Source organism: Scardinius erythrophthalmus, assembly GCF_964197995.2.
Source record: "Scardinius erythrophthalmus genome assembly, chromosome: 19".
NCBI classification, from domain to species: Eukaryota; Metazoa; Chordata; class Actinopteri; order Cypriniformes; family Leuciscidae; genus Scardinius; species Scardinius erythrophthalmus.
Window position 1 is genome coordinate 25509876 of NC_138239.1, and position 24977 is coordinate 25534852.

At 36.6% G+C, this 24977-nt stretch overlaps 2 protein-coding genes across 3 annotated transcripts in view; one reads left to right on the forward strand and one right to left on the reverse strand.

The window, feature by feature from the left end:
- Positions 1-214: 214 nt before the first annotated feature.
- On the reverse strand, positions 215-6848 carry tfb2m (transcription factor B2, mitochondrial). Its single transcript, XM_081347482.1, has 9 exons — positions 6648-6848; positions 5702-6167; positions 5532-5623; positions 3942-4095; positions 3652-3800; positions 2743-2832; positions 2572-2634; positions 1059-1210; positions 215-954 (listed from the first exon to the last, which is right to left on the reverse strand). Exons 2-9 carry the CDS (start codon positions 6144-6146, stop codon positions 768-770), a joined length of 1332 nt encoding a protein of 443 aa, XP_081203608.1. The 5' UTR covers positions 6147-6167; positions 6648-6848; the 3' UTR covers positions 215-767.
- smyd3 (SET and MYND domain containing 3) overlaps positions 6711-24977 on the forward strand; it is a 195882-nt gene continuing 177615 nt past the window's right edge. The window contains exon 1 of one of the 2 annotated variants that reach the window (XM_081347483.1): positions 6711-7264. In XM_081347483.1, the coding sequence (XP_081203609.1) occupies positions 7101-7264 (164 nt within the window). In that variant the 5' untranslated portion in view covers positions 6711-7100. The remainder of the gene's footprint in view (positions 7265-24977) is intronic. The other variant, XM_081347484.1, reaches the window with a different exon arrangement.

The window sequence follows — 24977 nt, forward strand, 5'->3', positions numbered from 1 at the left end:
TATATCAGTACCCATATTCATAATTGTGACCAGTCTGTTTACAATGTCAACCAGATGTTTATCTACCAGTGTTTTTAAACATTGTGTGTGTGTGTGTGCATGTATATATTAGAGAGAGATAGATGCCCCGTAGTGATAGATTCCCTTTTATTTCATTTGAGCCCGTCAGCAAATCTCTGTTGATCATGATCATTGATGATCCAAAACCAAGCAATTCTCACATTTGTTTGTCATTTATTAAAAATTCATATATTTAAGTACAGCAAACATTCAAACATGAAAAAAAAAACAACAAACATTATGAGAGTACTTTTGAAAATTTACATCAAAACAGGGGTTGGTAATGTAATCATTATGATTAATGGATTTTTATTCCTGTTTGTTGAAGTTTAATATTTTAATATTATTTAATTATCAAAGAGATCAAGCAGGCATTTGGTGTACTTTTAGTACATGCACAATGTTATTGGCTTCATGAGTGCAGCATGGGAACAGTCCTCTCTGAAAATCTTTTTTTGATACCAACAAAGCCTCCAAACTTGTCCAAAGGTATCCAACCAGCAGTCACTGAAAACCAAAACAGTTTCTCCAGTGCACAGTTTATTACTAAGTACAACTTTATCAAAATGTTAAGTCTTTCATAGACAAGTCTGTCTAAATATTAGCCCTCATTAAGGTTTGGGGTGTCTTTAAGCCGTCTCTTCAATATAAAAGTCTTTTATATTTCATCCATGATTAGCTCTGTAGGTAATGCGTCCCAGGTGGTGTTAGGCGTGACCAGTGTGTGTGGTTTCCAGCATCTCCTCATAAAGCCAGCTCTCAGTGAAGTTTCCTGACTGCTCCATTAGCTCAAACAGACGCTTGTACTCATCAGGGTAGACGTCGCCTGTCATTGTGTCGTCAAGGAAGCAGAGCTTTGAATTGAGCTCTGATCCACTGCCAGGACTCCATGAGCTTTGGAAGACAGCAGACCAAAGGTGTGAATGCATACAACCAATCATGTATGTTTGTTCACTCAGAAATTCTAGTTTGTATACAAATAAAGGTAATAAACTTACTTGATTTGTTCAATCAATCTGCGCTTCCTTTTAGCAAGGCATTGTTTCACCATCAAAACCAGAGTGCTGCCATTCAAGGGGGTTAGGTGAGAATTAAACAAGTCCTCACGCGGGGTTATCCGCACTAAACACAGGTTATCACTCTGGGAAGTCTGTGGGGGTGAAAATAAGGGCAAATAATTTTTTTATTTTTTTTAAAAGCATGGAAAACTGGCTTAACTTTTTGTAGAGGACATCAAGAAATTGGACTTAACATGCTAAACCACAGCCAATACTATTTTTCTAATACATATGTTTTTATTTCATTTTAGAAATTGATGCATTAAATTGATTAAAATTGACAGTAAAAACATGTTACAAAAAAATTATTCATTTCAAATAAATGCTTTTGAACTTTCTATTCATCAAATAATCCTGAAACAAATGTTTAACAGTTTCCACAAAAAATATTAAGCAGCACGCACACCTGTATTCAACATTGATAATAATAGGAAATGTTTCATGAGCAGCAACAAAACATTTCTGAAGGATCATGTGACACTGAAGACTGGAGTAATGATGCTGAAAATTCAGTTTTGCCATTACAGGAACAAATGAATACATATGAAAAAAGTTGTTTTAAATTGTAATATTTCACAATATTACTGTATTTTTGATCAAATAAATGCAGTCTTGGCGTGCATAAGTGACTTCTTACAATATACACGGTTTGAAATTAACACCCACTGACTTGCCAAATGCGGGTGAAAATCCACTATGGTGGGTAACGCATATCAACACTGGCCAATTTAGCAGGTTATGATTCATAAATGATGTTCTATCACTTTGCATGGTATCGCTATAAGAGCCCTTCCTCTAAAAGGAGCCTCAAACATTAGCAAAACAATGTGCGAAGAGAGTCGCACACTGAGAGACACGCAGCACGCCGCAACATCTTTAAAATTAAAACACATTGTTTTCTATGACAGTACAAAGATTACGACTCTGTTCAAAATCATGCCACACCACAGCGTCACTCAAATACTTTTCCAACGATTTAGGACGAATATATGTACCTACTGACTTTACCCTACAGGATTGTGTATTTTTCAGTAATAAGTTTGTTTTTGTGGCTTAAATAAATATGCTTCATATAGACACATAAATAATATAGAAAACATAGTACTAACATTAGAGACTAAAAGTACACATAACAAACGAATGTTTCTCAGCTCATTTTAAGATAGAAGACATTACCTGCAATTCATTGAGTGAGTTATAAATCTGAGCTTATCCAGTGAGAAAATGAGTTGTTGGACTCAGCCAGCATATGATTCAGACCAATGACTTGTATGATCGATTCAGACTGATTCACTAATTATTTCAAATGATTCATTAAGAAGAACCACAAAGAAAATCCTAAACAAATTGGACAGAGGGATGTGATGACGACACAGTGCCTCTCCTGATTCACTAATACAATATAAACAGATGAAGAATCCTAGAGTGATATTACTTGCATAAAAATACTTACAGTGCTCTTTGATGTGGACTTTTTATTGCTCCTGCTTATACTCAGAAAGGACGACAATGGCTCCTGGTAATGAGGATAAAGCAGAAAAACAGTACAAACCCATTAACCATTTATTGATAAAATATTCCCAGAAAAAGGTAACAACGCATAAATAATAATAAAATGTCTCACCTCATGCAGTAACTCAATATCACAGGCAATCTGCCAGAGAACACTGAAAGCTAGGTAGTTCTTATAATCTCTTGGACGGGTCACTAATTTCTGTCAGAGAAAAGAAACATAATTCATACATCGATCCAACTGGAAAGCTCCAACTCCAGCTTCTTATAGCTTAGTGGGTTAGTTCACCCAACAATAAATTTGATCAGTCACATGTCAAATGACTGAATGGCTGTTTAAAAAACTGGAATACCCTTCTGTTCAGAAGTGCAGCCTACTTTGTTTACAGGCTAACAGCTGCATTTCTGCTGTTCCTTAAGTGCCATCTACTGTCAGAGCGTAAATGAGCATTTTCAATCAGCACATCCGTTTTGGGGCCGTTGCCTCTTTGACACAGTGCACAAACAATTTTGCAAATTTTAACCAGCTGATAGAAAATTATTCTAAAAATGCATTTGCCTTCATTCCCATAGAGTACCTAATTTAAACATCTGGAGGCATACATTCCTTGGCTTCATTGCTGTCATTAGTTGTTGCCAAACATCTCCAAAACTTGGGAGATAAATTTGCACACTCTCATTTTGCTTGAATTTGGCCTCGCACTGTAACATACTAGGTAAAAAAAAATGACGATGAATGAAAGTCTTACGTGTTTGGAACGACATCAGGGTGAGAAGACAAAATGTTCATTTTTGGGAGAACTAGGCTATCCCTTTAAGACTTTTTAATGGCCTTAAAATCAGGAGATTCTAATTTCAGACTTTTAAGACTTTTTAATGGCCCACAGGAAGCCTGAGCATGTTTGAGCTTCAGCAAGAAGCGATGAGGTTTGGAGTAAAAATGAGGTTTGGTGAGTAAATGATGACAGTGTTTTCATTTTTGGTTGAACTAACCCTTTAAACTTCGTACATGTGAACTCACCATGTATTCATTCTTGCTGATGAACATGATCAACTCCACACGTCCGTAGCGGAAAATAGAACGGCGCTCAAACAGGTTGTAAATCAGCTTCCACAGTATGCTCTTCTCATTCCTGTGAGAGAAGATCCCCACAACCTTCACCGGGACATCTGTTTCAGAAATGGAAAGACAGAAAAAGCATGATCCAAACCACATATGTATGCCTTGCTTAAAAAGGATTGTTTACTCATCCTTGTGCTATCGGTGTCTTTCTTTACTTTCACATTAATCTGAATGTTTGGGACACTAACCTGCTGACCAAGGTACCTCAGAGATGGCTAGGTCAGAGAAGAGCTTCTCCGAGTACATGGCTGGTGGTTTCATGCTGCCGTGGCCGATGGGATCCAGCTTGAAGAAGTCACAATGAACCACATCCAGCTGCCCTTCCAGTTTGCTCTCCAGGTCCTTTAAGACCAAGGGTTATTTTAGGGGTGTGTAATATGAAGATATTAGACTGTGAACGATTAAAATGTCTTCACAATCTACCTTTACACATTCTATCAGTTGCAGTTCTATTGCTGTTTTTTATTATTATCTCGATCGTGGTTACACTAGCGTGACATTGATGTTCTTCATCATTAACCGAAGGGTAAACATTTGGGAGAAAATCAGATGCGTGTCAATATACTGGATTTGTGCAAAGGGCCGTTTACATGACATAATTTTCAACTAAACACGTAAATCTTTACGTGTTTTGGCCTTTTATTTAAACGACAATGGCATTTTGGGGGCCTGAAAACACAAACTTTTGAAAACGGGTTTCAATGTGCTAGTTTAGAAAAATTATACCATCATTGTCTACAAAAACTTGAAAACGGTAACGTCATGCGCACGTGTATTACATATTCAGTCTATAGGCGGATGTTTATTTACAAAGTGACATCGCCAACTACTGGCCTGGCAGCAAAATACAGCGTTTTTTAATCCTTTTCGCAGATCTATGTGAACGGGGATCGTTTTGACAATGGTGACGTCTGTACGCAAAAAATACGAAGGAAAAAACTTTTCCATTTTTAGTACATTGCCGTCATGTAAACGTACCCTTAAAGTGACAGCAGCTTAATATATGAATCAAACCACACTCTGACAGAATAACTTTTGTAGCTTTAATAAAAATTGATGCATATATATATATTTTTTTTTACATTTGATTATTCAATTTCTTTCTTGAATGCTGTTGTTAAACAGACCTAGTGTACCTGAAAAGTGTAAATCATTTCATTTGAATCTTTCTTACATAATATTTGGCCTATGGTTTGTATATTTTAATAACTAAGTAATAAAATAATGAAATAAGTGAAATAAGCTGAAAATGTAACTTTGCATCACAGGAATAATTTTTCTTTTAAATTATAATAATATTTAGTTTCAATTTTTTTTTCCTGTATTTTTGATCATATAAATGCAGCCATAGCGTGACACTTTTGAACAGTAGTGTACATTTTATATATACTTTTATTACTCCCTGACTTGGAAAATAAGCCTTGTTAACAATGCTTAAAAAAACAACAACAACAAAAAAAACATACTGCGATTCAGTAAGTGAGTGATAAAGATAAACTGAAATATTGAAATAAAAATAAGGTGAGACCAGATTTTGGTCATATCACTCACCACAACTTTGCCCTAAATGGTCTGTCATTCTTTTTTCTTTTATGTTTTGTTACCTTGTAAGGTATTTTTTTTATTTTAAATAGGGAAATTAGAATCGTCGTAATCCTGCATGAAACAATCGTGATATATTTCTGCCATACAGCCCACCCCATGTTATTTATTAGGAAATGTGTCCAATAAAATCTGGCAGTGAGGTCGAATGAGATAAGATAATTTCAGATGTCTACCTGCAGCTCAGGAAGGAAGTTTGCTTCACTTTCCAACGCAACCACTCTTTGAGCCCCACGGTTCAACAAAGCACGTGTCAATACGCCAGGACCTGCGGACGGAGACAAACCCCACATGAATACATCTACAAATACTGATGCCATTCAATTAGCAGTTGACAGACACACACCTGGGTTACACTCAAATATAACAGCTTTCCCATCCTCAATATCTCCGGCGAGGTGGTCGGTCACGATTCTAGCGAGGGAAGGGTCTACGATGAACCGTCTCAGGTGTTTACAGGCTAGGGCTTTCTGCGTGTTCTCATCAACATCGCCCAAATCTAATGGGTCGTACCGGCAGAGGGGGCGAAACTGACCCTGCAGAGGCACGGCGACAGCGGAGAGGTTCCTCTGAACGCCTCCTGAGGATGGAGTAATGAGCTCTGGTTTGCCCACCTGAGCCGGGGTCTTCCTTGCGCCGGAGGAGAAGGAGTCTGGAGAGCAAGTTCTCGCAGATGTGGACAAAGTACTGTGTTTAGTCAAAGGCAAAGCACAGGGAGATGCAGATCTTGATGTTCCACTGAGAGTTCTTAAAGTCAGGACAAAGAACCTACATCCTCCACACGCCGCCATGATGACCAACAAGCCTGAAGCCTGAAATCATATAATATACAGTAAAATTTCAAATCCAAACCTGAAAAGTTTTATGTAACTATAACTTTTCTGTACTTACGGCATTCATGGCATTTTACTGTATTGGGCTAAAACACAGCACTATTAACTGTAACATGTTATTTAAAAAATATATATATATATATATATTTTCAGTGTTCAAATAGCCTATGTGTGAGAGGAAAACTTTATATAAATTATAAAGATAACCCTTTAACTGAATTTAGTTTTATCTGAATAGACTGATTAGGCTTAGTTCAATAAAGATATTTAAGTAGCTTTTATAAACATGCTTTAGAAAGAACAATACTGGTGTGCATCTTGAGACAAAACAATGGCACTGACATGTTACATGACCATTACATTACGCTTTTGCGCCAAACGTCCTCGTTAACTATCTGTCTCTCTTGCACATGCAGATTGTTGGTTATAAATTTTAAGACAATTTTAACCCAAACTGACCTCAAGTGATGCGGATCTTGTCCACAGGATCTACATTAATGAATCGCATTCAAGCTGCGCAACACGCGCGTCCGTGACATTGAGCCCCGCGTGCTGTTGACCCGACGCTTTCGCAATCCTATTGGCGAGGCGCACTACGTACGTCATGTCGCCGCGACGTCCCGACATATTATGCTGATCAGGAGTGCGTCAGATTTGCGCATTCTGAAATTTGTTAATTATTATTTATTTTTTTACGTGCAGTAAGCATTCGTCTCAATATAAACTGTTTAAAACACATATATAAATGATAATGAAAATATCTGTTTTGTAGTGATTTTTGTTTGAGTTTCAGATTATTTAATAACCTGCGCAGTGCCGTGTCAAATTGACTGTCATGAATACAAACAGGGCTTTCATAATGTGTATGCACTGGATGTAGACACATGGACGGTCAGTGTGGGTGATATTGTTATGATGGATGTGAATATAGAGCGGTTTGTCAGTGAGGGTAAAGGAAATGGTTTGCGTGCTCTGCGTGGAATCAAACCCGGTGAAGTGATCCATTCATGCGAGCCGTTTGCATTCTGCATAGCCAAGGATTTCTTGAAAACCACCTGCCAAAGTTGTCTCAAGAGGTAAGAACACAATTTTTCGAACATGTAACTTACTGTGGTACTTCTGTGTTTTTTAGACATGGTACGCGATGCCATAACATTATTTTGGAGTAACGTTACCATGTATGTAAATACCACAGTGCACGCTCTTCAGTAGTATGTTCCAAAGTACCATGGTATAGCATTATATTTTGTAAGGGTAAAATGCTTTAAGCAACAGTCGGTCTTTATGCTCCTCTTCTGCCATATGATAATGTTTTCGTGAATATGAAATAAAGAGTTTGCGAAATGCCAATACAAGTGTAAAGCATGACATTGCTGAGTTTGACCTCCAGGAGGCGCTGCTGCTCTTTCTCTGATGTTGCTGCACCTTGAATTAATTTACATGATGGACTGTTGTTTTTTTGTTGGTCAACTAAATGAGTGCGAAATTATGCTGTTTACATATCTAGGATAAAATATTATATAGCATAAAGACTATCTAAAGTCCCCCCTTTGGATAAGAAAAATAGCCCTAGCTAATATGCACAAAGTTTACTTTTGGCGACGGCAATTTGAGCAAATTTCGACTCTCGATTGATTTTTTACTGTGTATTCAATGGATAAATTAGTTTTAGCTGTGAATTTTTATTTATTTATTATTATTTAAATACTAGTTTGGGCAGTTTTTCAATATATAATGTTTTATGCTGCTTTTGAGGATAGTTTTTTTTGTTTTGTTTTTTTCAGCTGTGACAGTGTGAAGTTTACAGTTACTATGTTCATAATGTCCCACTATTTTCCTGCAGTATATATAATATATTGTACTATTTTCTGTATGCATAGAATATACATCTAATAATTTGCTTGATTTGAACTTCCTTTTCATTTTGATGATGCATAATTCATATCCGGAGATAATACATAAATTAATTTTATATAACAAATATTTGAACAATTTCAAGTATTATATACGTTTGATAACACTTTAGTTTAGGGTCCAGTTCTCACCATTAACTGGTTGCTTATTAGCATGCATATTACTAGGATACTGGCTGTTTATTAGTACGTATAAAGCACATATTAATACATTATTCTGCATGGCCATATTCTACATCCCTTAATCCTAACCAATACCTGAACTTAACAACTACCTAAGCAGTAATTAGGAGTTTGAGGCAAAAGTCATAATTAATAGTGAGAATTGGCCCCTAAGTTTTTATGGTTTTGACTCATTATTTTTTAGAATATCAAGAGTTTGAGTTGTACATAAGATTTGAATCAAAATTATGGATTTGGAAGTTTTGTTATTGCATAATGCAAACTGTATCACGTTTGGTTGAAAACAAACTGTTTGTTTTTAGTACTATACTGCACAAGATGGAGTACACACAAGTATTCTATTCTGAACATAGCTTCTTTATCTCTTTTTTTAGGTGACATAGATGAGTGCATTGTGTAACATGGCCTAGAGAACGGATATATGATCAGTGAAGTTCACAGAAACCAATTACCACTGAGTCAGAACTAATTTACCAGTTTACTCAAGTTGCACCGACAGAACAGCTAAGCATTAATCTGCTCCAAATACACACTGAATTCAAATTATATAAGCCTCGCTTTTCTATGTTGTGCATCAGAAAATCAGAAGTTTGTTCTGGAGAGAGCAGCTGTTGAGAGTGTTTTCATCACCTTCCCAAATATCACTGTCAGAAGCCATTTTGTTGAAGGTTTCTTCTTGTGATCCAGCGGTCTAGGCTTGTTTGTTGTCATCGTTGCAATTCATTTTAGACACGTACTGTATTTTCATTTTCAGAGGTGTAATTTCCCCCTCGCCGAGGAGAAAGAGTGTGTATGATGCTGTAATGAGATTTCTCGCAGATGTGCTGTGATTTAATTCACACCAGCTTTACATGCCTGATCATCTCTGACACTTTATTAGAATCAATCTATAAAACTCTCAATGCCGACAAATGCTCATGGATGGTGTGTGTGTCGAGAAAATCAGTAGACCTCAGCAGAGAGTGCCTAAATGTTGATATTGTGAGTGAAAATGTGGTATCATGGGACAGTAAAGTGGCCATATGCACACTTCAGAGGGCCTTTCCAAATACCCACACTTGCAGTCTTTGCACTTGACCACTTGTCTACTTGCATGACGTATTTCCTGTATTCGGCCCAAGTGTTCAAGTAGACGTGAAGACTGCAAGTGTGTGTAGAACTTTTGATTACCCGTTGAGACACACAAGTGTTTACAGAGCTTTATTTCAATACTTATCATTTTAAAATGAACTTCTAAATGTCTGGTCAGTAGTCCCTAAGTAACAGAAGACACCATTTAAAATTGTGGTGCTTCTTATTAAGTGACAAAAAGCAGTTGCAAATGTTGTACAAAATACACATAGCCTACTCATCTTTGCACCAATAAAATTACACTTTAACAATTTGTTGTACTACCAAATTACATGTAATATCTAATTAATTTAACTTACAGTGGAATGTTTTCCTCACTATCTCGCGATTAAGTTATTTTCTCGTGATTAATTATTGCGATTAATCAGTATATGCCACTAAATTTCCTATTATGAGCTTAATCGCATCAATTTGATTCGAAGTATTGTGTTTACATGGGGTAAATATTGCATAAATCTCATTATAATCGCATTATCAGGGTGCATGTAGAGTCATACAGTGGTTCTCTTCTCTATTTCATGTGTATTAGAAAAAATACACATATAAAATATAACCAAATTATGTTTATCTTTCTATTTTTCTATTAAACAGCGCAACAGACCTTTATCACGCAGTTTAGTACTTTTAATATGACAATTCACAATAATTAAATGAATAACTTTTTTTATAAATACACTTGGATGTATTTTATACACCTATATATTGAACGAAAGATTGGATAATTTATATTGTATATATTTACAGGAGTGTATGTCATCACCTCAGGTCTAAAAGATGAAATGTCTGTTTGTGATAGAGCCGTCATTTGTTGACATTTCTGTGTCGGTTCGACTCCAAAGAGTCTGTCACAGAACATCAAATATTTCTCGCAGGTAATTTAAGTAGGCCTACTTTATTTATTAATTTATTTTTAAATGAGGTTATGATAATTCTCCTGTGGCATGCACTTGTTTTTAGTGTCGTGTTCTGGAGTAAACACACACACCCTAAGGTATCCATTCTCGCTCTTTTTCTGGTTCTCTCCCTCCTTCTGCTCTCGTTTATTCATCTATTCCCTGTTGAGGTATTAATTGCCATCTGTTTTTTTGCCGTCTGGCTGGTTGGGGCGGCCGTTCATCATATTTCAGGTATGTCATTTTCCTGACTCCTGCTCAATGCTTTTCTGAGCGTGACCTTGTGGAGTGGATCTTTCCACTTGAGAGGGAGGGAGAAAGGAAGACAAACAGGCTCAGAAGACAGTCATTTCTGGCCGGGGATTAGTGCTTCAGTCCTGCTGATAACCTGGCTCATCTATAGAGAGCCGTCTGCATGGACTCACCCAGGAGAACACTGTGGATGAAAAGAAACGCCATGGAAACAGAACGTTAATAATCCGCTCAGAAGAGCTCGGTATTGTAATGCTCCCTCAGTGCAGCACTGAATAAGCTGAAAGATGCTTGTGCTGTCACAGAGCTCAAAGAATTTATTTTACAGTGTTCAGAAATGAGCGCTGTAAATCTTTATAGATGTTGGAATCAAAATACTACGATATTTCAATATATATCCTACCTTATATAGGCTACAATATATATTTCATTTTTACAGTCACTGGGAACTATACATACACACTGGGAACTATATTCCCAGAAGGCTAAGCACTGCTATTGGGGCGGAGTGATTTGCTTGCAGCACCTGAGAAGCCCCGTGGTGAGGAGCAGAGAGTTCGCTCAGAGTTGGAGTAAATCACTCCGCAGACGTAGCAGTGCTTCGCCTTCTGAGAATATAGTTCCCAGTATGTATACGGTTAGAAGATGGCTGTGTCTCATGTGACTTTGTTATTTGCACACGCGGTTACTATACAAATCACAACATGTAAATAGGAAAATGTTGGTGTTATTTTGTCACTTACTGGGAGCAGTATGCTAGCTGGAGCCGTTTACCTCTTGTATTTGTGCTAAAGCTAGGCTAGTGGGTGCGTCAGACAGAGTTACGGCACGCACGTAGATGAAAAAGGGTATGTATGGACTTATCTAACTCTGGGGGATACGGTGAATACGGTGAATTAGCTTAAGTCCCAAAAAGTCGGCGTGTTCCTTTAAGGTGTGCAATTATTTTCAGGGAAACGCACCGCTAAAGTAGTTCCAGGCAGGTCTTGACCGCATTACAATTCCATATCACTTCGCCAAATAATTTCAGTTATTTCAAAGGTCTTTACAGCCTACAACAGCAAAACCCACAACTACACTGACCAAGCAAATAGATATAGTAGACAATAGGATAAAAACAACAAATTATTTCCACCCCCACCCCCCACACACACACAAAATTACGTTTTATTTTGTATTATGCATGTATTAGTTATTATTATAGAAAAGCACATCTCTCTTTCTCGCGCTCTCTCTCTCCCACTCAACCACACACACACACACACACACACACACACACACACACACACACACACACACACACACACACACACACACACACACACATACAGTACTGAGCGCTACTCTGATGATTTTATCAGTAAAATAGTTTGGCAACTTAAAAAGCTAAATTATGTTGAATTAGCAACGGATGTTTGGGATTATATGCGTACGAAAAAAAACTGTCAAACATCTTGAAATACATCATCTCTGAACAATGTCATGGGGTGTGGTAACCGAAGGATAAGCGGAATAATTGCTTGAATTATTAGAAAAATAATGCACACCCGAGGTGGTAATGCGGCCAGCCACGACTAAACCAATAGTTTGCTTTTCTTTAGGGAAAAAAAACCTCTCCCAAATAATGCTGTAAACTACAGGAAACCCAATAATTTTGTACATTGCTATAATATTAGAGGTTAACATTAAAAGAGATCAACCTATGATATTCAACTGCTATTTATTTTCAGATAGGTCTACAATACACTCAAATACAAACTGAAAATGTTTGTAGGCCTATGTTTGTACTTAAAGGTGGTATCAGTGATTTCAGGCCCAAAAATATTTTTATCACATTCATCTAATCTTTCCTAACGATCCGCTAGCTGCCCGCCCCATAAGCATGCCGTCAAAAAAACGCGTCTCTGTAGGCAGCCTAGGCTCTGAGATCTGCACACAAAAACAAATGGTTTAGCCAAACACTCAAAACCAAAACAAATAGTGTTCCAACCAATCACCGACAGGGGGAGGGTGTTGTGAGGTCTGTCGGTGATTGGTTGGAACACTATTTGTTTTGGTTTTGAGTGTTTGGCTAAACCATTTGTTTTTGTGTGCAGATCTCAGAGCCTAGGCTGCCTACAGAGACGCGTTTTTTTGACGGCATGCTTATGGGGCGGGCAGCTAGCGGATCGTTAGGAAAGATTAGATGAATGTGATAAAAATATTTTTGGGCCTGAAATCACTGATACCACCTTTAATGTTGCACATAAGTAGTTTTCATAAACACTTGTCTTCATGACAAATTTATTCAAACAGTAAATAAGATTTGATAAATAAGGTCAGTAAATAAGGTTGTTACGCTTGGCTGCTTCAGTATGCTCACAAAGACCAATAACTCACTCAAACAGTCTTTATTCCAAAAATCCAACACACATCTAACTAAGAACTGAATGAACACAGGACTTAAATAAACAGAGGAGCTAATGAGTTAATTATTAGAACAACAGGTGAACGGAATCATTAACCCAGGGAACAAACTGGCACATAGACAAAACATAATCCTGACAAGTGTTTTTTTATTTTTTATAGCTAACTAACAAACTATGAATATTGGATAACTTTCTTGATGAAATGCAAGGTTGTTCACAAGCTGTTTTATTGACATCTTTTCGTGGTTGAAACACTAATTGAGCGATTACATGAAACATGATTCATTTTGAAAGTTTTACTGTATTTTTCAACATACCTTCTGATGTTAATAACTTGTATTAAAGTGGAAGAAAACACTTGCGCTCCGTGCTGCTGCTTGAACTGAGGCGCTACAGCGATCTGTCACGTCACATTTAAGAGCATCAAAATGCCATTTATTGTTTGAATTTTGTGATAAATTGGACAAAATTTGAAAGCTGAGACATTGTTTCTTATCATAAGTAACAGAGCAAAAGCTCTTTGCAATTATTGAATGGAATGCGCTACAAATAATGTTTGGTGTAGGGAAAACCATTACAGATTAGCGCAAAACTTTTACGATTATTTTTTTTTTCTTCTAAATGTCGACAAAAAAACTATTGCGAAATGACGCCGTTTCCATTAACCGATGTTGCGACTAAAACTGAATTTTTTCCTCTCGAGATAAGTAAAATCATTCCGACGGACGTTGGTAGGTTTATGTACTAGGCTATATCCCAGCCATGCACTGCACTAGCCATTAGGCTATTATTAATCGAAGGAGATATGTGTATTTTCCAAGCATTAATGGTAGGAATGACCCTTTCTTGTGAGCGGCACATATGAGGTGTTTCTCCCTGCTTCGAGGTCTTGATTTTGGCATTTATTTGAGGTCTAGAATCCATTATTACTGTAATTCTTTTGTTTTATATGAATTTAATAAAGAACTCTGTCTCGTGTTCTGTCCAAACATACCGTGTCAGGTTACTGTAAATGCGCAAATACTGTTTCCATTGCAGTTTTTCGAAATGTTTCTTTTTCGAATTGCCTGAAAAACCACCTCATGTGAGCGTAAAAACTTTTTTGCGATAAATGGGAGTTTTTGCGAAATTGACATGTTTCCATTGGGCGTAGGCTATATTCAATTAGCAATTTCAATTTGCGCAATTTGAAGGGCTACTATTGTTTTTTAACTGCTAATGCGTTGTTGTTGCGTTAACGTTGACAGAACTAAATTCAACACGAGGCATTTTTTTTCACACAGTGTTAGTTGCAGTCTGACACGTTTTTCTGCCCCCTGTTGATTGACAGGATATAATCTGCACTGATCATCGGCTGTTTTTAAACAATAGATTAATAAAATAATTACTTTTATTAATTGCTTTTTTATACTCCAGTTTTCAGTGTCACATGATCCTTCAGAAATCATTCTAATATGCTGATTTGCTGCTCAATTATTAGGAATTGTTATTGGTGCTCAATTATGAACAATGGTTCTTATTATCAAAGTTGATAACCGTTTTTGGTTTGAAAACTTTAAACCATTATACTTTTTCTTTTTAGGATTCTTTGATGAAGTTCACTAAACATCATTTATTTGAAATATAAATCTTTAACATTATGTGAACGTACACTGCCCGGCCAGAAAAAAAAAAGAAAAAGAAAAAAAAGTTGCTGTTTGGATTTAAATAGGCAAATGCTTAAGAGTATATGATTGGATCATTATTGCAGTGATTATTACGTTTCTAGCATGTTATATGTTTGGCAACAGTTCTTCTAAACCTAACTGATGGAGTGTGTAGCTTTTAATTTGATACACCTCTTGATGGAAATAAATGTTGTGATGTTATTTCCATCAAGTGCATAATTTTTTGGTCAAGATCTTGTATTTACAGTCCAGCACTCTGTAAAGTCTCCTCCAGCACACCCCAAAGACTCTCAATGAATTTAAGGTCTGGACTCAGAAGTGCCAATTCTTCTTCATTCATCTTGACTTTGTCATCCTGAAAATATGACCATGATGTGTCTTCCTACATGGTTGTTTAAGAAATGAAAAGCTACACACTCCATCAGTTAGGGTTAGAAGAATTGTTGCCAAACATATAACATGCTACAAACACAATAATCACTGCATTAATGATCCAATCATAGACTCTTAAGCCGTTGCCTATTTAAATCCAAAAAGCGACATTTGTTTTGTCCAGGCAGTGTATTTACGAATATTATATTTATGAGAATTGGAGGGTGAAATGTAATGAGCCTGATTATAACTCGTATCACCCGCATGAGCACCCGGGGCTCATTATGTACATGTGCTGCTAACTACTTAGCCATGGCTCTAGCAGGGTTGATGCATGTTTTAATTGTTAATGACATGAATGGGCTAAATATGAATCAATATTAGTCATACTTCTGACTCCTGTCTTGAGAATCCTTCAGATGCATGACATTGATGTTGTGTCATAGCATTTTCTGTCCCTAACCATGATAGATGAAACTGCTGTTTTATGCTATTCTACTGATAGCAATGCAACAGATGCTGTAGACTTGCTCTCTTGGGCTTAATTTCGGAGTAATGAGGTCCGCTATACAGCATAAGCTTATGCATTAAGATGAATATCATACCGCAAAGGTTAATATGGTGTACCTGCTATGTAAGATGAATTAGATTTCTCAAGAATAATTCAGAGACCATAAGATGCATTGCTTTAGTAAAGACTTGTGCATGATTTGTAATGGGCTTTCAGTGCAAAATAATTAAAGCCTATTTTCCACTGTCACTCTTGCAGCATGTGTCATATCCTTCAACGGCATGTTGAGACAATTACACCCTGGTGATGAAATGCAATATATCTTGACCTTGGTTGAAGGCAAAGTAAACAGTGTGTAATGCATGACTGCTTCCCTATTGAACCACTCATTTTCAATTACAGTAGCCAGGAGTCATGCTGAAATCACATTCATTTTAAAGCACCAGAGGGCATAAAAATACATTTCAGAATAAAAAATGCATCTGTTTACTTGTGAACAATTTTAACAGCTTTATAAAATGTGATATATATATATATATATATATATATATATATATATATATATATATATATATATATATACACAATTATAAAAAATTATTAAATATAATACAATTGTATTATACAGTATATACTGTATATATATATATATATATATATATATATATATATATATATATATATATAATATATATATATAAAATTCAGCTCTGTTGTGAGATGTCTTACTACAATCTACTATAGCCAACACATACAGAATATGATGTCATACAGTTAAAAAAAAACAAAAAAACATTTCTTTGCTGGGAGCAAAGAGTGGTAATCGTAGAGAGCCGCTTCTTCAAAAGCAAATCACTTGGGTTTATTTATTTGAGAAACCAAGAGGGGCATTTTAAAATGAATTAGGGCAACATCAAAGATTAGGGTAATTGCTATACTCGCCTCTCTTGAATGTCTGTTTATTTCTAATGAGCACAAATGACTGTGGGTGGAAACATTAAGGAGTTGGTTAATGTGTTCCTCCCCGTCCCAGCATGTGTCCAGCAAATAAACAAACCATTACAGCCTCCTTTTATGATAGAGGATGACTAGAGGTGTGTTATGGGGTAATTATGATATGCATGCTGGGTCTGTACAGAATAGGTGTCTATGGATTTTAAGACTTTAATGATATGGATTATGGGTTTGCATGAAGTTGTATGCACACCTAAATCGTGAAGAAATTCGTAGCTAAGCTTTTTTCAAAGGCTTTTCATGTTTTATCAGTGAAATGGTTTTGTCTTATCGCACCTTCCTGTTCTCTTTGATGCCTTGCTAATATGTGGCTATCAAAATAGTTGGTTCCATTTCAGATGTCTTTCACATGTGACGTTACTGAAAATGTGCCTGTAAAGCAGAATGGAGCCATTTTTGCAGTGCAGGTCAGTGGTCACCAGTTGCTTTGATGCTTTCCGTCTGTGCCTGTTCTTTAAATCCGCCATCTGTTCTCACGGAGCGACGCTCCTCGTTTTCAGACCTCTCTTCCTGTATACTATCTGTGAACCAGCGGCTCCGTCGCAGCATATTAACTTCACTGGTTCGTTCTGTGCAGTTTTGTCAGGAAACATCTGTTCTTGAATCATTTGTTACGGAATTAGAAGGCAAACAATCTAAAGTTTTGTGCATGTGCAGCATTTCTGCGGTGTAGATCTTTCTAAAAATTCATGAATTCATAATTTATTGATGCATTAGCCATAACAGACAGGCCTATTTGATGAAACGCCAGCCGTGAAACATGTGAGTATCTGCTTCAATCTAAATGTAAGATTGATTAGAGTGCTGTAAACACAAAGCGTGACATGAAAGCCAAACATGAGTGTTTAAAGCCCAGCTTGCTGGTGTCAGTTTAATTCACAGAAACAAGTTGCATTTTTTTCTTATATACACATTTACTGTACATACATACATACATAAACACAATATTATATATATGTGTGTGTGTGTGTGTGTGTGTGTGTGTGTGTGTGTGTGTGTGTGTGTGTGTGTGTGTGTGTGTGTGTGTGTGTGTGTGTGTGTGTGTGTGTGTCTGTGTGTGTGTGTGTATTTCGCCAGCATTTGATTTCTGCAAGATTTGATTATTATTTTATAGGATTGTCTTGCTTTTAATGCTACAGTTATAGTTATCGTCCCTCGGAAAGCACTTTAATTATTTTTAAATAATTAAAGGCACATTTTAGAGTGGCCTTTTATTGTGGCCAGCCTAAGGCACACCTGTGCAATAATCATGCTGTCTAATCAGCATCTTGATATGCCACACCTGGATGGATTATCTCGGCAAAGGAGAAGTGCTCAGATTTAGACAGATTTGTTTTTTAGACAGATTTGTGAACAATATTTGAGAGAAATAGGCCTTTTGTGTACGTAGAAAAAGTCTTAGATCTTTGAGTTCAGCTCATGAAAAATGGGGGCAAAAACAAAAGTGTTGCTTTATAATTCTTTACTTTATATTTTTTTTAAAGTTTAAAACTTTTAAAACTAAATAAAATAAAGATAATATAACCAATAAATATGATTAAATATATGCAATATTAATACTATATACTGTTTAGAGTTTTTATTTCTCCAGAAAATACTTGGATGGATGGAGGGATAGATAGATAGATAGATAGATAGATAGATAGATAGATAGATAGATAGATAGATAGATAGATAGATAGATAGATAGATAGATAGATAGTTAGATAGATAGATAGATAGATAGATAGATAGATAGATAGATAGATAGATAGATAGATAGATAGATAGATAGATAGATAGATAGATAGATAGATAGATAGATAGATGGATGGATGGATAGTGTACCATATTCATATACTGTCTAAATTGTACTGTATACTAGCCTATATATTGTACTTCATACTGTCCTGTCTAAATTGGTCTGTAATGCAGTAGAATTACCCTGGTGTGGTACATGGTAATTTTATTTCTTTTTTTTTTTTGTAAGGGACTTTAATCCTAGTGTTCATTTGACACACTTTCAGGTTTTTGGTGAACAGCTTCTTCTCCTCTGGTCTCTCAGGCAGATCAGGATAATGCCATCGATCTGTACTTTTGTCATGAATCCTCTTTGAACTCAATTCAATATGATGCACTAAGTGCCATGGCAACAAGACTTACTCATTGTATCGTGAGCAAATGCGTTAGTGAAAACATCCATCATACTATACTACTCGTATAGAAGAAACCTGTGACGTTGAGCATCATGTTTGGATTGTCCTACACTTGTCCTCCCGCTATAGTGCACCACTGCTTGCGTTTTGACCTCGGATTGGATTGAAAGTCAATGGGAAAATAAAACCTGTGGTTATCCTCAACATCTGCTGCTCTTCTGTCATTCTGTTTAGTTTTTCTTTCTTTTTTTCTTTCTTTTTTTTACTTCATCGGAATAGTGCGAAACTTGGTAAAGGTTTTGGCACTTGCTATGTGAAATAAATAAAACAAAACGGTTAAATGGTCCTGAAAAAAAAAACAGTCACACTTGTGTTTTTCGCGGGCAAAAATGACCGCATTGGAAATGAATGGGAGTGAAAGCAAATTTTTTAACACATCAAGATCAAAACTTGTTTAGATTTATGCCTTTGATTTTCTTGCAGTTTTATCAATATATATTTCATAAACTGAAAATGGTATATTTGTGCATTTTTTATAACAGAAAATGTAAAATTCTGTCACTTTATTTTAGTTAACTTTTTTAAACTTTTTTTCACTTCAGCAATAATCTGCCAAGTGTCGTCTTTGAAAAGAGATAAAGCATTCACGATTTTACGACAGTTTAAGTGGGAAATAAAATTTTCAGACAGGTAATGCTCAAAAAGTGAATAAATGGATTATAAATACAGCTTAAATATAATTTAGCCCCCTAAAAATACAAAATATGAAATAAAAACATTATCGAACTAAAATATAGTACATCAATTAATAAAAAAAAAAAGAATTGGTCATTTTTTACTAACACGTGAAGAGCACCTGGATCAGCTGCAGAGGTTTGACAGTGATGCTGGACGTCCTGCTAAGAGAGGGTTAACTGTAGGATTTTGAGTGCACTGGCTACAAATGCTGCCCAGGTTTTCTTGGGCTGCCTGGAAAAGCTCACTCGCACTTCTCCTGCAGAGGCATGAAAGCCTCTTCTCATTATAAGATTATGGGATGTGGTATTCCAGAGCGTTTAAACAGAAACATCAGATTGTTTTATGGATCTAGGCTATGGTGCATGAGACAGGTTCAAGAAGACCATTTCAACTACAGCTTTTTCCTTTCACCTTTTTATTGTAGTAATTTATTCTCAATGTACTTTAGTCAAACCAGTTTAATATTTTTCACATATTAGATCATTGCAATTCCACTTAACTTATAATTTGTTTTGTTAAAGAAATAAATTATATAATTAAATGAGCTAAATAAACCTCTTTTTGAGAGGTTTTTGGACACCTGGGTTGTATACTGGGCAGTGAAATAGCTGCTATTGCTATATGCTGCTAGATTTTTTTTAGTAAAATCCTTTTTTATAAACTCCATAAATATTTTACTTTTGGAGTGTATATTGCTACAGTCTAGCGCTACATCTCAAATTGTGGTAAGTAAACCACTCTGAACATCCAGAGTTATTAGTCACTGTAACGGGGTTTAGATGTTATGGGAAGAAGGAGGCGGGAACCGGCGAACATTCAACAATATTTAATAACAAAATACACAAATACAATAATAAAAGTAAAAGCCAGCAGCCCCTCACGGACGACTGCTGGCGACACAAACAGAAACAAAACATGAACTAAAAATCAGGCCTGTCCTCTCTCGCTCTTCACTGTCGTCGCTCCTCCTTTATGCTTCCGCTCCTCCGTGAGAGATGCGAGACCGGTGCGTCGCGCACGTGTCGCTCATTATCAATCGCGCCACCGGCCTCGCGCCGTCCTCCCACGGCCCTCGACCTCGTCGTGCTCGCCACAGTCACATTTAATTTAAATAAATGCATTATGATCCACAAATATATATATATATATATATATATATATATATATATTCAAGCTTGAATGTTCAAAAAACATAATTTTTTCCACATATTTTACATTGTTACAGCACCTCTCCTCCCAGTCTGTCAGTAACAATGTTTAGTTCCTGTCTCTATGAAGCCCCTCCTTCCGAAAAGCGCAGTGTGCTCTGATTGGCCATTGAGTTGTGATTGATCAACCGCTTCAAGTGTGTTTTGGTAATAGAGTGGTGCAGGTATGACGTCAGAACCTGGAAGACTGATTCGCCGCTGGTTACTTCGAGATTTTCCCATGGGGTTTTTCAATTTAGGAGTAAACTAAAGCCTGTGGTAAACTTTATTAGTTTAGTTCTACAATGTAAACTGCACACACTCACACCCCAAACTATCTTATCTAGTCACTTATTAAAAATATGCTTGAATGTAACTCTATCCCTTGCCTCATTTAGTATACACTCTTATATGAATATGCAAATTTCCCCCGCCTCCACTCACTCACATCACCTCAGAGATCCACTCGTTGATGATCACTCATTGACCTGATTGGTTACAAGGTAGTTAGTGTTAGTTGAGTTTTTGAGAGTCTTTTTTTTTGAGTCTTTGGTTCACTGCAGTTTTAAGGAGAAAATACTCAGCAATGGTGTTGACTTATGAATTTGCACATGGCTTGTCTTAAATCATATTAAAAACAACACAAATACATATAAACAACATTAAAAGCTTGATTTTCACCACAGGGGGTGCAATTATTTATTTTATTTTGGAAACACAAAATAATTCTATTCCCATATCAACCACTAAAATCCTGTAAGCATCATTACAGAGAGTTTTGAAATGAAAAATCTAGTTACAAAACTTTCCTTTAGTGTGATTTACTTAAGCTAAAGAAGGCAGTGTCGTTCTGTTCGGGGCAGTAATCACAGGACGAGAACCTCCTTTGCTTGTTGTTTAAGGTTTTACTCGATTACAGCCGAAAACCCTCAAGCCTAATGGCATCTCTGTAATTTTAGTCTCTGTAGCCTCAGACCGTGAAGAAATTAAAGCCTCCTTTGAATCCATGAAGTCATAGAGCCTACAAGATTTATTTCCTTTTTAATCAGTGGTTACAACAAATGAAGGGCTTCCCTAATAATTCACACCACTCGTCGTGTGTTGTGACAAATAGGATTATACACTATGATGGTGATACTAATGATTTTCTGCCTGCAAAGGTCACAGTCTCGTAATAGTGCTATGAATTTACAAATATGCCACATCAAATTAAAAGCCATGGTAGCTCAATGACAAAATCCTTTCCTGTCATGCATTTCAGGAGATGAAGTTTAGGTTTTCTGTCTTGACCTAATCTTACACAGGTACACTGCTGGCACAGTTAGCATGTGTGTGTGTGTGTGTGTGTGGGAAGAGGGTTGTGTATCTGCTTCAGTGCTTGAGTAATTAATTCCTGCTGTAAGCTGTAGCACCAGTAGCTCTGAGGAACTGATAATTATTCAGCCTGTTGTGCCTGAGCAGGTTTCTCATTTCCAGGATTAGTGGCTATTGGCTCCTTTTCCCCCACTTTTCTTCTTATTTTGCCGTGACAGCTCTGATTCGATTTATTGCAAGCTTTTATCCGTAGACCCTGGCTAATATAAGGCTGGTCTCAGAATAACAGAATAAAAATATTCATTATATATTAAATATCTATATAGTACCTTTCAAAAGTTTGAAGTCAGTATAAGATTATATTTTTAGAGAAATTAATTCTTTTATTCAACAAAGATGCATAAAATGATCAAAATTGACAATAATGAGATTTCTATTTCATGCCAGTCTTCTGAACTCAAGAGTATCAGAAGTATCAAAGTATTCATCAAAGTATCCATATATATCCATATCCATATCCATATATATCCAAAGTATCCATATATATATGACACTGACTGGAGTAATGCATGACAGGAATACATTACATTTTAAAATACATTAAAATTAAAAATATATGAGAAAAACTATTTCACAATTTTACTGTATTTTATATCAAACAAATGCAGCCTTGGTGAGCAAATAAGAGAGTATTTTTTAAAGACAATACAAATCTTACTGATCCCAAACTTCTGAATGGTAGAATGTTTGAGCTTCTCGCTAAAAGATTGCGATCTTGATTTAAACACCCATTTTCCTAAATGACAACGATTTGGCAGTGTCTATTAAAGGGATATTTCACCGCTGGAAAATTGGGTCATTTATGTAGTAGAAATGTGAAATAATTTTAGAAGTTGGTGCTTTCTAGACTGAGAAAAGACAGAAAAAGTATTTTTCGCTCATGTGGATGAAAGACACCAACTCCCAGAATGCACTTGCTTCGCTGCCCTATGAAGCCACTCCCAAGCCACGCCTACCGGTTACAGAGGGCAGTATTGGAAGAAATGATACAACTAGGCTACTAGTTGACTCGAAACTAGGGTTGGGTATCGGTTGGGTTTTATCCGATACTAGTACCTACTCGGTATTTTTCAAACGGTTCCGGTGCTTAAACGGTTCTTGAAACGGTACTTAACAAAACTAAACCGCACACACTTTATCAAAAAAATAATACCTCTGTGTGTGTGTGTGTGTGTGTGTGTGTGTGTGTGTGTGTGTGTGTGTTTGATTTTCTGAAAAAGATTTTCTGATTTCTGATTAAATGAAAAATTGTGCCGTTTAAAAGGCTACTGATGTAGCCGAAAACACTTGAGTTAACATCAAAATTTTGTCTTCTCATATTATGACTTTTACAAAACAGAGAAATATCTGACACTGAGCAAAAATATTTAACACACACAGTATAGCCTCATATAAATATACTTGATATTGATATACTTCATACTTGATATGCAAGATTTGCAGTTGGCATTAAAATATTAGACTTATCCGAAGAGGAACACTGGCAGCTGAACTTGAACTTTAGTCAGGCATGTCAAAGGTTTTGAGTTCTAATCCGCATTCGTAGTTTTTTTTTTTTAACGATTATGCTCATCAGTGGTTGTATATCAAGCAGGGACACTTTGTGTCCAATATATTTTGTGATTTCACCAGAATGAATAGATAGGCGTCGTCTAGGGCTTAAAGGGATACTCCACTTTAAAATGAAAATTCTGTCATCATATACTCACCCTCATGTTGTTTCAAACCTGTATGAATTTCTTTCTTCTGCTGAACAGAAAGGAAGATATTTAGAATAATATCAGTAACCAGACAGTTTCTGGTCTCATTGACTTCCATAGGCTAGTAGGAAAAAAAAATACTATGGAAGTAAATGAGACCAGAAACTGTCTGGTTACTGATATTATTCTAAATATCTTCCTTTCTGTTCAGCAGAAGAAAGAAATTCATAAAGAATTGAAACAACATGAGGGTGAGTATATGATGACAGAATTTTCATTTTAAAGTGTAGTATCCCTTTAAATCAAACTTCATTCACGCACATATGAAACCCTTGCGTACACATAGGCCTACTAAGTAGTCATACATGTATACTGCTGAATGCTCAAACTAATATGAAATGCTCAACATCACATCTAAAGTCGCTCACGCACAAACACGCAAACTCTACACACACGAGACGCGCGGAACTCTCCGCGCATACTCATCTGAGACGCGAGCACACACACACACACACACACACATATGGCACATAATCATATAGACGGCGCCTCATAAATAGATCGATCTCCGCAACGAAGCGCGCGTCCGAGTGACAGTGCGGTGTGTCCCACAAGAGAAAACACTGTATCCGCGCCACTGATCGCAGCGGCAACGAGCACTTTGATCACTTGATTTAAAAAACGCATTTCAGCGCTAGATCGCCTCTTATTTAACAAACGAACTAAATTAATGCTCGCTCTGCTGGTTTACTGGAGATGTTTTATTATTGGATCATTCGTGATCCAATATGTTTTATAGGGGGCGGTAAAAAACGTCAGGCACCGAAATCAGGCACCGAAAGTTTCGTTCTTATTCGGTCTGGTTACTACCGTTTACGTCGGAACCGGTTCCCTATTGGAACCGGGTCTCGGTACCCAACCCTACTCGAAACTGAAAAGACGTTTTATCGTGAGATCCCCCTAGGGGCGGGTTGAAAACATGCGGAACTAGCTCCTACTACTGGCTGTAGTCTCTCGCCTCAGGCCAAAAAAAGCCTTCGATGACGCAAAATGCTAATTTTTGCATCACAGAGGTTTTTTCCACACACACAATACAGAAATCTCTCGTCTCAGGGGGACATGAGGGAGGGAAGCATGGTCATTCCAAAATACTACCGGGTTTCTACTGATACAAAACTTAATGCTAATCGGTGAAGTATTCCTTTAAACTTTTGCGAAGTTCAAATCTATGCTGCCACTGTGTTACAGCAATCCAAATTATTTCAGAATTACTTGAATAAAAGTTTATAGTTCGGATATAAACACTGATGT

Excerpts from the sequence above, each read along its gene's own strand:
- tfb2m (XM_081347482.1), bottom strand. The coding sequence starts at position 6,146 with ATGGCGGCGTGTGGAGGATGTAGGTTCTTTGTCCTGACTTTAAGAACT. Across the intron at positions 3,801-3,941 it reads TGAGGTACCTTGGTCAGCAG|ATGTCCCGGTGAAGGTTGTG; the intron begins GTTAGTGTCCCA and ends TTTCTGAAACAG. Across the intron at positions 2,833-3,651 it reads TCAGCAAGAATGAATACATG|AAATTAGTGACCCGTCCAAG; the intron begins GTGAGTTCACAT and ends TTTCTCTGACAG.